The 13,089-nt window shown below is 40.1% G+C and overlaps 1 protein-coding gene across 1 annotated transcript in view; it reads left to right on the plus strand.

The window, feature by feature from the left end:
- AFDN (afadin, adherens junction formation factor) overlaps positions 1-13,089 on the plus strand; it is a 502,926-nt gene that overhangs the window by 200,088 nt on the left and 289,749 nt on the right. The window contains exon 8 of the mRNA XM_053710918.1: positions 2,600-2,753. Within this exon, the coding sequence (XP_053566893.1) occupies positions 2,600-2,753 (154 nt within the window). The remainder of the gene's footprint in view (positions 1-2,599; positions 2,754-13,089) is intronic.

Raw genomic sequence — 13,089 nt, forward strand, 5'->3', positions numbered from 1 at the left:
AGCCTCGATGATCTCATTACACCGGCTTGGCCTCGCAGGATTTGGTATGCAGATCTAGTGGACATGTCATCTCTGCCACCTGGAGACTTCGTTGAGGAAGGACCTTCTAATTCAAGGGCCCTTCCATCACCCAAATCTAGTTTCTCTGAAGTTGACTGCTCGGAGATTGAACGATTAATCTTATCCAAGCGAGGTTTTTCAGATTTGGTCATAGAGACTATGATTCAGGCTCGTAAACCTGTTACTAGAAAAATTTACTATAAGATATGGCGTAAATATCTTTATTGGTGTGAATCCAAGGGCTACTTTTGGAGTAGAGTGATTCCTAGGATTTTGTCTTTTCTCCAAGAGGGTTTGGAGAAAGGGTTATCAGCGACTTCCCTAAAAGGGCAGATTTCTACCTTGTCTGTTTTGCTTCACAAACGTCTGGTGGATGTACCAGACGTGCAATCTTTTTGTCAGGCCTTGATCAGAATTAGGCCTGTATTTAAACCAGTTACTCCTCCTTGGAGTCTTAATTTAGTTCTTAATGTTCTTCAAAGGGCTCCGTTTGAGCCTATGCATTCTTTCGATATTAAGTTGTTATCTTGAAAAAATGTATTTCTTCTGCTCGCAGAGTTTCAGAGCTCTCGGCTTTGCAGTGCGACTCTCCTTACCTAATTTTTCATTCAGATAAGGTAGTCTTGCACACTAGATTATGTTTTCTTCCTAAAGTTGTTTCTTATCAGAACATTAATCAGGAGATTGTTGTTCCTTCCTTGTGCCCTAATCCTTCCTCTTAGAAGGAACGACTTTTGCACAATCTGGATGTGGTTAGTGCCTTAAAGTTTTATCTGCAGGCGACTAAGGATTTTCGTCAGCCTTCTGCTTTGTTCATGGTTTTCTCTGGAAAACGTAAGGGACAAAAGGCTATGTCTACTTCTCTTTCTTTTTGGCTGAAAAGTATCATACGTTTTGCATATGAGTCTGCTGGACAGCAGCCTCCAGAGAGAGTTACAGCTCATTCCACAAGGGCTTTTGCTTCCTCATGGGCATTCAAGAATGAGGCCTCTGTGGAACAGATTTGCAAGGCTGCAACCTGGTCTTCTCTGCATACTTTTTCAAAATTCTACAAATTTGACACTTTTGCCATGGCTGAGGCTGCCTTTGGGAGAAAGGTTCTTCAAGCAGTGGGTGCCGTCCGTTTAGGTTCCCTGTCTTGTCCCTCCCTTATCATCTGTGTACTCTAGCTTGGGTATTGAATCCCAATAGTAATTAAGATGATTAATATCCTTTGCTGTGGTGCTCTTTTTCCCGCCTCCTCCTGACCAGGAGGTGAATATCCCAATAGTAATTAAGATGATCCATGGACTCATCGTGTCAAAAAAGAAATAAATTTATCAGGTAAGCATAAATTTTCTTTTTTATTTGTAATTTAAGTTAATATATTTGCTTTATGTGTAAGAGTTATCATCTTCATGCTCTAAATATAAACATTAAAATGTTAAGTGCTTGTGTGCTATTTAGAACCAGCAACACAGTCTTATTGAAGATATGGTTTGTTAAAATGATTGTAAAGTGAATGTAAAGTTAAGGTCAGCCGTTAACGCCATATTATTTTATCCAAAATAAGGGAAATTTAATTCAGTTAAAAAAAAAAAAAAGTAATATTTCTAAAATATACCTTTTATTCCTCTTATTCCTTCCGCACTTCCTCCGCCCGCCATATTGTCTTTCTGATTGACACGTCTTGTAAAATACAATTGCCAATCCCCCCCCCCCCCCGGGGCATTCAACCCCTTTTTTGAAACCTCATGCCCATCTTCTGCGCATGCGTTAAACCAAAATCTTCATATTCAGTTCAGATGCGTGTTCACGTGACACGCATGCTCTATATGCTGCTGCGTTCGCTGACAGTATAGTATTCAATGAATGGATTCATTCATTGAATACTATGTTGCAATGTAACTAATTTGGCTTTGAACGCATATGCAGGTCCACAGCTCAACTGGTGCGCGGTTGAGACATACGTATAGAGCGGGTGGGACCGCACTATACGCCACACTGTGAAGAACGCTAGGATTGACTTTTGAAACAAATAAAGGGGACTTTCATTCATGAAGTATAAGACTCCTTTATTTGTTTTAACTGATCGCCGTTTTTAGCTGCTTCAGCAGCCCAAGGCCTAAAAAAATGTTTTGCTAAGAGGTGACGTTTTCAACTCTTAGCCAATAGCCGTGCGGTAAATCCGGCTTGGCGCCCATGGGAGCCGATTTACCGCACTGCTATTGGCTAAGAGGTGAAAACGTTACCTCTTAGCAAAATAATTTTTAGCCGTGTGCTGCTGTAGCAGCTAAGAACGGCGATCAGTTAAAACAAATAAGGAGCTTTCTACATGAAGTATCTTATACTTCATGAATGAAAGTCCTCTTTATTTGTTTCAAAAGTCAATCCTAGCATTTGTAAAACGCTAAGATTTACTTTCATTTTAAGGTGTAATTATGATCCATTGAGAGTACAACCATAGCAGTTGTACCCTAAGTGTTCACAAATGGACCCTAACCGTACCCTTTTTTACTGACATTGGTACCTTTTAATCTTCATTTTTGTGTATTTTCAGGAGAACTCGTATTCCAGTTAAAAAGAAGGCCTCCAGACTATATCCTAAAGAATAACAAGAAAACAGATGGCAAACAACAGAAAGTCAAAGATAGGGCTGACAGCTACGGGTTCTCAATTTCACCTGATAAGCTCCCTTACTTGGTAGATATTAAGTCCAGGTAAGAGTTTGCTTGTTATGGCTGTTGTCCATTACTTAATTAGTGTAAGCGTTTCCTTTTTTTTATTTTAAAATAAAATATTTTCAGTTGCTAAAAGTTAGAAGTATTTTAGAAAATAGTAAATCCCATAGACAATATTTATAAATGCATAAAGCAAGGGTTTAAATGTATTTAAAAGGTAGTAACCTTCTGGAATATTTAGAAGATGGTCAACCAATATTTTGGGGAAAAAATGGAAGATTTTATGTGCTGCACAATGATTTTGGTTTAAGCTTGAATGACAATTAATAAAATATCTGCTTATAAAACCGAATAATAAGGTTTAAACGCTGTACAGTGTTACGGTAGTGCTATATGTAGTAAAAAAAATTGATGCAGTGATAGTCAAATAATTATATGCGAGAATTTGGTAACAGGAATATTAATTAATCAGATTCTTATGTGCTAACATTTGTAGGCCCAGGCTAAGAGGTTAACACTTGTGCTTGATTTGCACTTAGGAGCTGGCATCCACATGGGCGGGCTCTGCTGCCAAGACCAATTGTGAGCCAGTCAGACGGGGCCATTGGCATAGGCTGTGTCCTTGCACAGGAATGGCATGCACATGCGGATTCCAGTTGGTGCTCTACAAATACCTGATAATAATAATAATAATAATTGCAGAATTTTAACTGTCCCATTTTATAAGCATAGTATTGAGGTTATTCCTCGCCTCCCTATAGTCATGGGTGCCGCCATTTTGTAATCTGTCTTTCACTGTATTCCAGTGCTGACGTGTTTGCACGTGTGCAGCAACTCTCATTCAGATACCTACAGTGTAACCTAGGTTCCAATATGGCAGAACCCATAATTAGAAGGGGTCCAATGAAATGTATTTATTATTTATTGTTCCTTTATTAACAAAATGCACTGGATTTTATCATTCATATTATAATTACACTTTTATTGCCCTTTAAGTGTAATTCTCTGATATTTATTTTTAGAGTGAGAATTTATACATATCAACGAGTGTTAACGGTTGTTTGTATAACATCAAAGGTACAGTAAACACCTTGTAATTACAAGAAGTTTCTGTTGTGTTGCTATAGAATAACATATCAGCCAAGTCTAAACATTTTTGTTAAAACAAATTAACAACCTTTTCCCTAGAATTATTTTTTTAATAGCCAAACTCCGCCCACCATTTTCCTTATTTGGAGGAGCCAATCTGAGCTTTAGGCTGGAGACAACAAGGCTAATGATGGTCATAAAGTTAGTATAAAGTGCATTGTTTTGCAGTTGTTATCTGATAAAGCCAATTAGGGACAGATATGTAGCAAGGTTAGCATTGAGAAGACAGCACGGTGCATTTCAAGTTCTGAAAATGAGAAAATCTTCAATTCTCAGTTAAATCACATGAAAAGGGGGCAAAGTAAATATTGAATATATATTGCAAAGTTTTTTCATTACATATAACTAAACATTTTATGTAAAGATATCCAGGTATTTACTTGCTTTTCTCAGTCTTGTAGAGAACTGCTTGTAGTGAGCACGGATGTATAAAATGATGTACACTTAATGATAAAGGGGAAAAATAACTTGTTTTACCAAGTACTTGACAACCTGTGTACAGGTATAATTTTCACTTGTGGCAACGTGACGTGCTACATCATACATTAGCAACAATATCCAAACTTCACTGGAATAGACATTGAACTGTAAATATGTGTTTCATACATATGAAGGAGCACTCAATAAACTGTAGACTTGTGCAGCGCCAAAAATTTTGGTTCGTCCGAATCTTTTGGAACAAATATTTAGGGAAATTCGTGTCCCTGAATATTCGTCTGTTGCACTATTAGGTATGAATTTTGTTTTAAACTAAACAAATACTGAATATTAGTTTAACATTAACATTTGTTTTTGTTAAACAAAAGTAAATGTTCCTTTGCTGCAGGTGAAAAAGTTCACCTGTAGCGTTACACTTATCTCTAGCACGCTGGAGAGCCGCGCTAACCCTGATCCTTCTCAGAGCCCTGGGCGACGTTTATAGGAGGCTTAGTGCTCCGGATCCCAGGGCCAACGTTAAAGGACCTTCTCCTTTAATGCAAGCTCTGAGATCCGCCAAATAAATCATCCAATTAGCGTGGCCCCGGGGTTCTGAGAAGTAGCATCAGGGATAGCGCGGCTCTCCAGGTCATTTTAAAGAAATCAAATTATTAAGATAATTTTTTAATGAAAATACACATCTCTATTGCACGTTAAACCTTTTTTTAAATCTTTTTTTTCTTTTTTTTTCTTCTGTGAGATAGAAGCTCAATAATAAGCACAGCTCCCTCACCAGCTCTATTGGTGTACAGTGACACTAAAACACAGTTCATACCTGCACTCCAACAAAAAATTCAAGGTAGCATGTTGCAGGGTCCTAACTATCTGGGTCTTTCCAAAAACGCAGATATAAACCAATAAAAACAGAAGAGGTTGCACTCCAATATTGTGACAAAAGTTTATTGTAGCATAGAGCAACATTTTGGGGGTTTGGGTTTAAAAGTTTGCTTGTTTTAATGTTGTGTTAGCTTGATAAAGGGGCAGGACCTCCGAAACATTGCTGTATGCTACAATAATGTTCTTCACTTTTGTCACAATGTTGGAGTGCAATCTCTTCTGTTTTTTTTTTGGTGTACAGGGACAAATTACACAAGCATAACATGTAACAGGAACATCTGTTTAAAAAAAACAAGAAATAAAAAATAAAATGTTTTTAAATCCCCTTTTAAAAGAGGCATATGAGTGCATTTCTGCTTAATAGATTTTTGTATAATCACAATTGCTTGTAGTAAAAGCGATCATTGTTTAAAGGGACACTAAACCCATATTTTTAAGCAACTTTCTAATTTACTCGTATTAATAATTTTTCTTTGTTCTCTTACTATCTTTATTTAAAATGCAGGAATCTAAAGCTTAGCAGCTGGCCCATTATTGGTTGAGAACCTGGGTTATGCTTGCTTATTGGTTTGCTAAATGTAGCCACCAATAAGCAAGCACTATCCTAAGTGCTGAACCTAAAATGGGCTGGCTCTTAATCTTTACATTCCTGCTTTTTAAATAAAGATACCAAAAGAACAAAGAAAATGTAATAATATGAGTCAATTAGAAAGTTTCTTAAAATGGCTTGCTCTATCTGAATCATGAAGGACTAAATTTGGGTTTAGTATCCCTTTTATTGACACAGCAGAACATATGTACATTTTTTCTCTTCACATTGTTTTGCAGAAATGCTTCCATTCAAAATTGTAATGCAGTCAATTTTGGCTAACATGTACCTTTAAGTTCTTCAGATACATAGTAATCCTGATGACCACAGACATTCATCATAAGCTTCAAAATGAAGTTGTTTGGTTTGTAGCTCAAAATGGACCCTGATGACAGCCTGTTACATGAGCTAGACTGCACTGTTAGGATTTCTGTCTTTATATGGAGGGTTGGAGCTAGGGAAGAAAGAATATTGCCATTTTCTCTTCCTGTAGGAGGTCCTCTAATTCAGTCACCCAGCAAGAGTCAGTTTTATTGTATATAGACATATTTTAAGTAGAGTTACTGTGTTTACCAGGCCTTATTAACACTGTTGTGCTCACACTGCTTGTTCACTAATCCTTGGCGTCTGTAGCTTTTATACTCACTTTCTTGCATGTAATATTAATATTAATTTACTATTTTAAAGGGATAGGAAAGCCAAAAATAAACTTGGATTTCTTCTGTTATGTGTGTTCAGTCCACGGGTCATCATTACTTCTGGGATATAACTCCTCCCCAACAGGAAATGCAAGAGGATTCACCCAGCAGAGCTGCATATAGCTCCTCCCCTCTACGTCAGTTCCCAGTCATTCTCTTGCACCCAACGACTAGATAGGATGTGTGAGAGGACTATGGTGATTATACTTAGTTTTTATGACTTCAATCAAAAGTTTGTTATTTTAAAATAGCACCGGAGCGTGTTATTACTTCTCTGGCAGAGTTTGAGGAAGAATCTGACAGAGTTTTTTTACTATGATTTTAACCGGAGTCGTTAAGATCATATTGCTGTTCTCGACCATCTGAGGGAGGTAAAGGCTTCAGATCAGGGGACAGCGGGCAGATGAATCTGCATTGAGGTATGTTGCAGTTTTTATTTTCTGAATGGAATTGATGAGAAAAGCCTGCCATACCGTTATAATGACATGTATGTATACACTTCAGTATTCTGGGGATGGTATTTCACCGGAACTACTGTGTTAAAGGTCACTAATCCTTTTAATAACTATTCTCATGTTAAACGTTTTTGCTGGAATGTAGAATCGTTTACATTGCTGAGGTACTGTGTGAATAAATATTTGGGCATTATTTTCCACTTGGCAGTTTTTTGCTTTAATTGTGACAGTTTCGTTTCTCTTCACTGCTGTGTGGGAGAGGGGAGGGGCCGTTTTTGGCGCTCTTTGCTACGCATCAAAAATTTCCAGTCAGCTACTTTTATATTTCCTGCATGATCCGGTTCATCTCTGACAGATCTCAGGGGTCTTCAAACTTCTTTGAAGGGAGGTAATTCTCTCAGCAGAGCTGTGAGAATTCTTATAGTGACTGTGAATAAAAAACGTTGCTTTGTTTTCTTATGTACAAATTTAATTAGTGTTGTTTTTTACTAATGGGAACAAACCTTTGCTAAAGTTGTGTTGTTTTAAAGTTTGATGCTATAAACTGTTTTTTTTCAGTTCATTATTTCAACTGTCATTTAATCGTTTAGTACCTCTTTGAGGCACAGTGCGTTTTTTTTTTTTTTTGCTAAAAAAGATTATAACCAAGTTGTAAGTTTTTTTGCTAGTGTGTTAAACATGTCTGACTCAGAGGAAGATATCTGTGTCATTTGTTCCAATGCCAAGGTGGAGCCCAATAGAAATTTTATGTACTAACTGTATTGATGCTACTTTAAATAAAAGTCAATCTGTACAATGTGAACAAATTTCACCAAACAGCGAGGGGAGAGTTATGCCGACTAACTCGCCTCACGCGACAGTACCTGCATCTCCCGCCCGGGAGGTGCGTGATATTTTGGCGCCTAGTACATCTGGGCGGCCAATTACAGATAACATTACAAGATATGGCTACTGTTATGACTGAAGTTTTGTCTAAATTACCAGAACTAAGAGGCAAGCGTGATCACTCTGGGGTGAGAACAGAGTGCGCTGACAATGCTAGGGCCATGTCTGATACTGCGTCACAGCTCGCAGAGCATGAGGACGGAGAGCTTCATTCTGTGGGTGACGGTTCTGATCCAAACAGATTGGACTCAGATATTTCAAATTTTAAATTTAAATTGGAGAACCTCCGTGTACTACTAGGGGAGGTCTTAGCAGCTCTCAACGATTGTAACACCGTTGCAATACCAGAGAAACTGTGTAGGTTGGATAAATACTTTGCGGGTACCGGCGAGTACTGACGTTTTTCCTATACCTAAGAGACTAACTGAAATTGTTACTAAGGAGTGGGATAGACCCGGTGTGCCGTTCTCACCCCCTCCAATATTTAGAAAGATGTTTCCAATAGACGCCACCACTCGGGACTTATGGGCAAACGGTCCCCCAAGGTGGAGGGAGCAGTTTCTACTTTAAGCTAGCGTACCACTATCCCGGTGAGGAGATACTGTGCTTTTCAGATCCAATGGATAAAAAATTAGAGGGGTTACCTTAAGAAAATGTTTATTCAACAAGTTTTTATATTGCATCCCCTTGCATGTATCGCGCCGATTACGGCTGCGGGCAGCATTTTGGATTGAGTCTCTGGAAGAGAACCTTAGTTCATCTACGCTAGACGACATTTATGGACAGGCTTAGAGTCCTTAGAACTAGCTAATTCATTTCATTTCGGAGGCCGTAGTACATTTAACCAAACTTACGGCTAAGGAACTCAGGATTCGCCATACAGGCACGTATAGGCACTGTGGCTAAAATCCTGGTCAGCAGATGTTACTTCTAAGTCCAAATTACTTAATATACCTTTCAAGGGGCAGTCTTTATTTGGGCCCGGTTTTGAAAGAAATTATCGCTGACATTACAGGAGGTAAGGGCCACGCCCTACCTCAAGACAAAGCCAAAGCTAAGGGGGGCCTAGACAGTCTAATATTTCGTCCCTTTCGGAAATTTCAAAACAGGAGGCAGCAGTCAACCTCCACTGCACCAAAACAGAAGGAGCTGTTGCTCGTTACAGGCAAGGCTGGAAACCTAACCAGTCCTGGACTAAGGGCAAACAAGGCCAGGAAACCTGCTGCTGCCACAAAGACAGCATGAACCGAGAGCCCCCGATCCGGGACGCGGATCTAGTAGGGGGCAGACTCTCTCTCTTCGCCCAGGCCTGGGCAAGAGATGTTCAGGATCCCTGGGCTCTAGAGATCATATCTCAGGGATACCTTCTAGACTTCAAATTATCTCCCCCAAGAGGGAGATTTCATCTGTCAAGGTTGTCAACAAACCAGATAAAGAAAGAAGCGTTTCTACGCTGCGTACAAGATCTGTTATCAATGGGAGTGATCCATCCGGTTCCGCGGTCGGAACAAGGACAAGGGTTCTACTCAAACCTGTTTGTGGTTCCCAAAAAAGAGGGAACTTTCAGGCCACTCTTAGATTTAAAGACTCTAAACAAATTCCTAAGAGTTCCATCGTTCAAAATGGAAACTATTCGACAATCTTACCCATGATCCAAGAGGGTCAGTACATGACCACAGTGGATTTAAAGGATGCTTACCTTCACATACCGATCCACAAAGATCATCACCGGTATCTAAGGTTTGCCTTCTTAGACAGGCACTACCAGTTTGGTGGCTCTTCCATTCGGATTGGCTACGGCCCAAGAATCTTCACAAAGGTTCTGGGTGCCTCTTCTGGCGGTACTAAGGACCGCGAGGGATTTCGGTTAGCTCCGGATCCCTAGACGACATTCTAATACAAGCTTCAAGCTTTCAAACTGCCAAGTCTCATACAGAGTTAGTTCTGGCATTTCTAAGGTTCGCATGGATGAAAGTGAACGAAAAGAAGAGTTCTCTTTGTTCCTCTCACAAGAGTTCCATTCTTGGGGACTCTATAGATTCTGTAGAAATGAAGATTTACCTGACAGAAGACAGGTTAACAAAGCTTCAATATGCATGCTGTGTCCCTTCATTCCATTCAACACCCGTCAGTAGCTCAATGCATGGAGGTGATCGCTTAATGGTAGCGGCAATGGGACATCAGTTACCTTTTGCACGCCTACAACCTCAGACCGCTGCAATTGTGCATGCTAAGTCAGTGGAATGGGGATTACTCAGATTTGTCCCCTACTCTGAAATCTGAATCAAGAGACCAGAAATTCTCTTCTATGGTGGCTTTATCGGCCACACCTGTCCAGGGGGATGCCATTCAGCAGGCCAGACTGGACAATTGTAACAACAGACGCCAGCCTACTAGGTTGGGGCGCTGTCTGGAATTCTCTGAAGGCTCAGGGACTATGGAATCAGGAGGAGAGTCTCCTTCCAATAAACATTCTGGAATTGAGAGCAGTTCTCAATGCCCTTCTGGCTTGGCCCCAGTTAACAACTCGGGGGTTCATCAGGTTTCAGTCGGACAACATCACGACTGTAGCTTACATCAACCATCAGGGAGGGACAAGAAGCTCCCTAGCAATGATGGAAGTATCAAAGATAATTCGCTGGGCAGAGTCTCACTCTTGCCACCTGTCAGCAATCCACATCCCGGGAGTGGAGAACTGGGAGGCGGATTTCTTGAGTCGCCAGACTTTTCATCCGGGGGAGTGGGAACTTCATCCGGAGGTCTTTGCCCAAATACTTCGACGTTGGGGCAAACCAGAGATAGATCTCATGGCGTCTCGCCAGAACGCCAAACTTCCTCGCTACGGGTCCAGATCCAGGGATCCGGGAGCAGGTCTGATAGATGCTTTGACAGCACCTTGGAACTTCAGGATGGCTTATGTGTTTCCACCCTTCCCGCTGCTTCCTCGATTGATTGCCAAAATCAAACAGGAGAGAGCATCAGTGATTCTAATAGCACCTGCATGGCCACGCAGGACTTGGTATGCAGATCTAGTGGACATGTCATCCTGTCCGCCTTGGTCTCTACCTCTAAGACAGGACCTTCTGATACAGGGTCCATTCAAACATCAAAATCTAACTTCTCTGAAGCTGACTGCTTGGAAATTGAACGCTTGATTTTATCAAAACGTGGTTTTTCTGAGTCGGTTATTGATACCCTGATTCAGGCTAGGAAGCCTGTTACCAGAAGGATTTACCATAAAATATGGCGGAAATACCTATACTGGTGCGAATCCAAAGGTTACTCCTGGAGTAAGGTTAGGATCGCTAGGATATTGTCTTTTCTACAAGAAGGTTTAGAAAAGGGTTATCAGCTAGTTCATTAAAGGGACAGATTTCAGCTCTGTCCATCTTGTTACACAGACGTCTGTCAGAAAATCCAGACGTCCAGTCCTTTTGTCAGGCTTTAGCTAGGATCAAGCCTGTGTTTAAAGCTGTTGCTCCACCATGGAGTTTAAACTTAGTTCTTAACGTTTTACAGGGTGTTCCGTTTGAAACCCCTTCATTCCATTGATATAAAGATGTTATCTTGTGAAAGTTCTGTTTTTAATGCTATTTCCTCGGCTCGAAGAGTCTCTGAGTTATCAGGCATTACATTGTGATTCTCCATATCTGATTTTTCACTCAGACAAGGTAGTTCTGCGTACTAAACCTGGGTTCTTTACCTAAGGTAGTTACTAACAGGAAATCAATCAAGAGATTGTCGTTCCATCCTTGTGTCCAAATCCTTCTTCAAAGAAGGAACGTCTTCTACACAATCTGAATGTAGTTCGTGCCCTCAAGTTCTACTTGCAGGCAACTAAAGATTTTCGCCAAAACTTGCTTCCCTGTTTGTCGGTTATTCTGGGACATAGGGAGAGGTCAAAAAGCTTCTGCTACCTCTCTCTCGTTTTGGCTTCGTAGCATAATACGTTTAGGCCTATGAGACTGCTGACAGCAGCCTCCTGAAAGAATTACAGCTCACTCCACTAGAGCTGTGGCTTCCACTTGGGCCCTTTAAGAATTGAGGCCTCTGTTGAACAGATTTGCAAGGCTGCAACTTGGTCTTTCGCTTCATACTTTTTGTTTCCAAATTTTTTTACAAATTTGACACTTTTGCTTCTTCGGAGGCTATTTTTGGGGAGAAAGGTTCTCAGGCAGTGGTTCCTTCTGTATAATGAGCCTGCTATCCCTCCCGTCATCCGTGTACTTTTGCTTTGGTATTGGTATCCCAGAAGTAATGATGACCCGTGGACTGATCACACATAACAGAAGAAAACATAATTTATGCTTACCTGATAAATTCCTTTCTTCTGTTGTGTGATCAGTCCACGGCCCGCCCTGTTTTAAGGCAGGTAAATATCTTTTAAATTATACTCCAGTCACCACTTCACCCTTGGTTACTCCTTTCTCGTTGATTCTTGGTCGAATGACTGGGACTGACGTAGAGGGGAGGAGCTATATGCAGCTCTGCTGGGTGAATCCTCTTGCATTTCCTGTTGGGGAGGAGTTATATCCCAGAAGTAATGATGACCCGTGGACTGATCACACAACAGAAGAAAGGAATTTATCAGGTAAGCATAAATTATGTTTTTTCAGATAGAGCATGTCATTTTAAGACCCTTTTAAATTTACTTCTATTTTTTTTAAAATGTGCTTTGTTCTCTTGGTATCTCTTGTTGAAAAAGAATATGCACATATCATACACTAGTGGGAGCTAGTTGCTGATTGTTGCCTGTACACATTTTGTTTCTTGTGATTGGCTAACTTAATGTGTTCAGCTAGCTGCCAGTAGTACAATGCTGTTCCTTCAGCAAAGGATAACAAGATAATTAATGCAAATTTAATAATAGAAGTAAATTGGAAAGTTGTTTGAAATTGTATGTTCTATGCGAATCATGAAAGAAAATGTTGGGGTTTCCTGTCCCTTTAAGCTAATGTATAATGTACTGCTAATAACTTTTCTAATCCATGTATTGTTAAAAACAAAACAAAAAAACACAAGTTATCTGTCTAGAAATTCTCACTCCTGTGTTCTCTCTTCCTCTCATTTCTTCCTGCTCTGTGCATGGTCTCTCCTCTGCTGGTGGTATTTTAACCTGGGCCCTGTCTGTGCATGTATTCTCTTCTCAGGCAGAAGGAATCACTTTTCCTACTACAACTATCATTCTTTTGAAGGTAAATGTGTTTTTTTATGCCTACTTTGAAATTAACAAACCAATTCTTCTGCAAATAAATACTCTCCTTCTTTTTGCTCATTTT

Source organism: Bombina bombina, chromosome 4, assembly GCF_027579735.1.
Source record: "Bombina bombina isolate aBomBom1 chromosome 4, aBomBom1.pri, whole genome shotgun sequence".
Taxonomy (NCBI): Eukaryota; Metazoa; Chordata; class Amphibia; order Anura; family Bombinatoridae; genus Bombina; species Bombina bombina.